Source organism: Balaenoptera musculus, chromosome 9, assembly GCF_009873245.2.
Source record: "Balaenoptera musculus isolate JJ_BM4_2016_0621 chromosome 9, mBalMus1.pri.v3, whole genome shotgun sequence".
Taxonomy (NCBI): Eukaryota; Metazoa; Chordata; class Mammalia; order Artiodactyla; family Balaenopteridae; genus Balaenoptera; species Balaenoptera musculus.
The window spans coordinates 67214571-67216472 of NC_045793.1; the positions used below are offsets into that span (position 1 = coordinate 67214571).

General features: G+C 37.9%; 1 protein-coding gene across 1 annotated transcript; it reads left to right on the top strand.

Annotated features, from left to right (window-relative positions):
* The first annotated feature begins 533 nt into the window (after positions 1–533).
* LOC118900894 (spindle and kinetochore-associated protein 2) lies at positions 534–1233 on the top strand. The gene has a single exon (XM_036863742.1). The coding sequence runs from the start codon at positions 538–540 to the stop codon at positions 901–903; it is 366 nt and encodes a 121-aa protein (XP_036719637.1). The 5' UTR covers positions 534–537; the 3' UTR covers positions 904–1233.
* The last annotated feature ends 669 nt before the right edge of the window (positions 1234–1902 follow it).

Consider the following 1902-nt stretch of genomic DNA (forward strand, 5'->3'; position numbering starts at 1 on the left):
CCTATTGAAACACAAATTATTCAACAACTGTTGGTGAGACAACTGGATATTCACATGCAAAAGAATTATATATGTATCTCACATTACATATAAAAAATCAAAGTAAACCATATGAGCTGAAATTATAAAAACACTTAGAATAAACCATAGGCATAAATCTTTTTGATCTTGTGTTAAGCAGTAGTTCCTTAGGATACCAAAAGCATAAATAATAAAAGAAAAAAGAGAAACTGAATATCAAAATTGAAAACATTTATGCTTCAAAGAACATTATAAAGAAAATGAAAAGACAGCCCATAGAATGGAAAAGTTTTGCAAGTCTAATTATATCTAATAAATGTGTATCTAATAAGAGACTTGTAGCTAGAATAAATATAACTCACTAAAAAGACAACCCAATTAAAAAATGGACAAAGAACTTGAAGAGACAGTTCTCCAGAGAAGAAATACAAATAACCAAAAAGCACATGAAAAAATGTTCAACATCATTATCCATCAGGGTAATGCTAATCAAAAACAATGAGATAACTATTCAACATGGAGGCGGAGGTCGATAAGCTGGAACTGATGTTCCAGAAGGCTGACTCTGATCTGGATTACATTCAGTACAGGCTGGAATATGAAATCAAGACTAATTATCCTGATTCAGCAGGCAAGAAAAATCCTGTTACACTCTTAAAGGAATTGTCAGCAATAAAGTCTCGCTATCAAACTTTGCATGCACGCTTTAAACCAATTGCTGTCGAGCATAAAGAGACTAAGAGCCGCATTTGTGCTACTTTCAATAAGACTGTGACCTTGATACAAGAACTACAAAAGCAAACAGACCTGAAGCTCTTACCACTGACTGAAGAAGAGAAAACTGCCGCAGAGCAATTAAGAGCTCACATGTCAGACTTATGATGAAGAAATGGACTTGCAAAAGGGAACTCTAATGGGGAAGAGATCAATTCCAGAGAGATTTAGGAAGCTGTCTTGTTAGCATTTGATGACTGTTGGTGGCGGGATGACAAAGGAGATTTGGCTTGGGTTACTGGATAGTGATGCCTTCCACAAGAGAGGGGAATACAAGAAGGGCAGATATTGTACTCATAATGTTCAGCCAAAGGGATGGAATGGAAATAAAGAGTTTTAAAAAAATATATGCAGGGGGCTTCCCTGGTGGCGCAGTGGTTGAGAATCTGCCTGCCAATGCAGGGGACACGGGTTCGAGCCCTGGTCTGGGAAGATCCCACATGCCGCGGAGCAACTAGGCCCGTGAGCCACAACTACTGAGCCTGCGTGTCTGGAGCCTGTGCTCTGCAACAAGAGAGGCCACGATAGTGAGAGGCCCGCGCACCGCGATGAAGAGTGGCCCCCACTTGCCGCAACTAGAGAAAGCCCTCGCACAGAAACAAAGACCCAACACAGCCAAAAATCAAAAAAAAAAAAAAAAAAAATGCATATACACTTAGTCTTGTAATTTCAGGCAAGTAAGTCTCAACACCATTTTGTATCTGTTTTTGTATAATCAGGATAACACAGATGTCCTGGCCTATTGTAAAAGAAAATTATGTACTATCAGTCAGTCAAATGTGAATGAACATGCTTTGGAAATTAAAGGATAGGAAAAAAATTTGTATTATTTTATACATATGTATATAATTTTATTATTGAAAATTCTGATTGCAGATGTGGTCACATTATTGGTGAGACTGCTAATGTGTGACTTAACAGTCTCCCATAAAACCTAACTTAGTAATAAGCTGGCTTTTCTGTGACAGCCTCACTTTTATTTTTGTCCTATTCCTTCTTCCTGCTAATGTTGAGCAGCCTGAGCTCTGCTTTCAAACGCTGTTTTAGATTGTCCCTGTTATACTTCAATACTACCTTTGTTCTCCTCTGGTCTATATTACTGTAGTT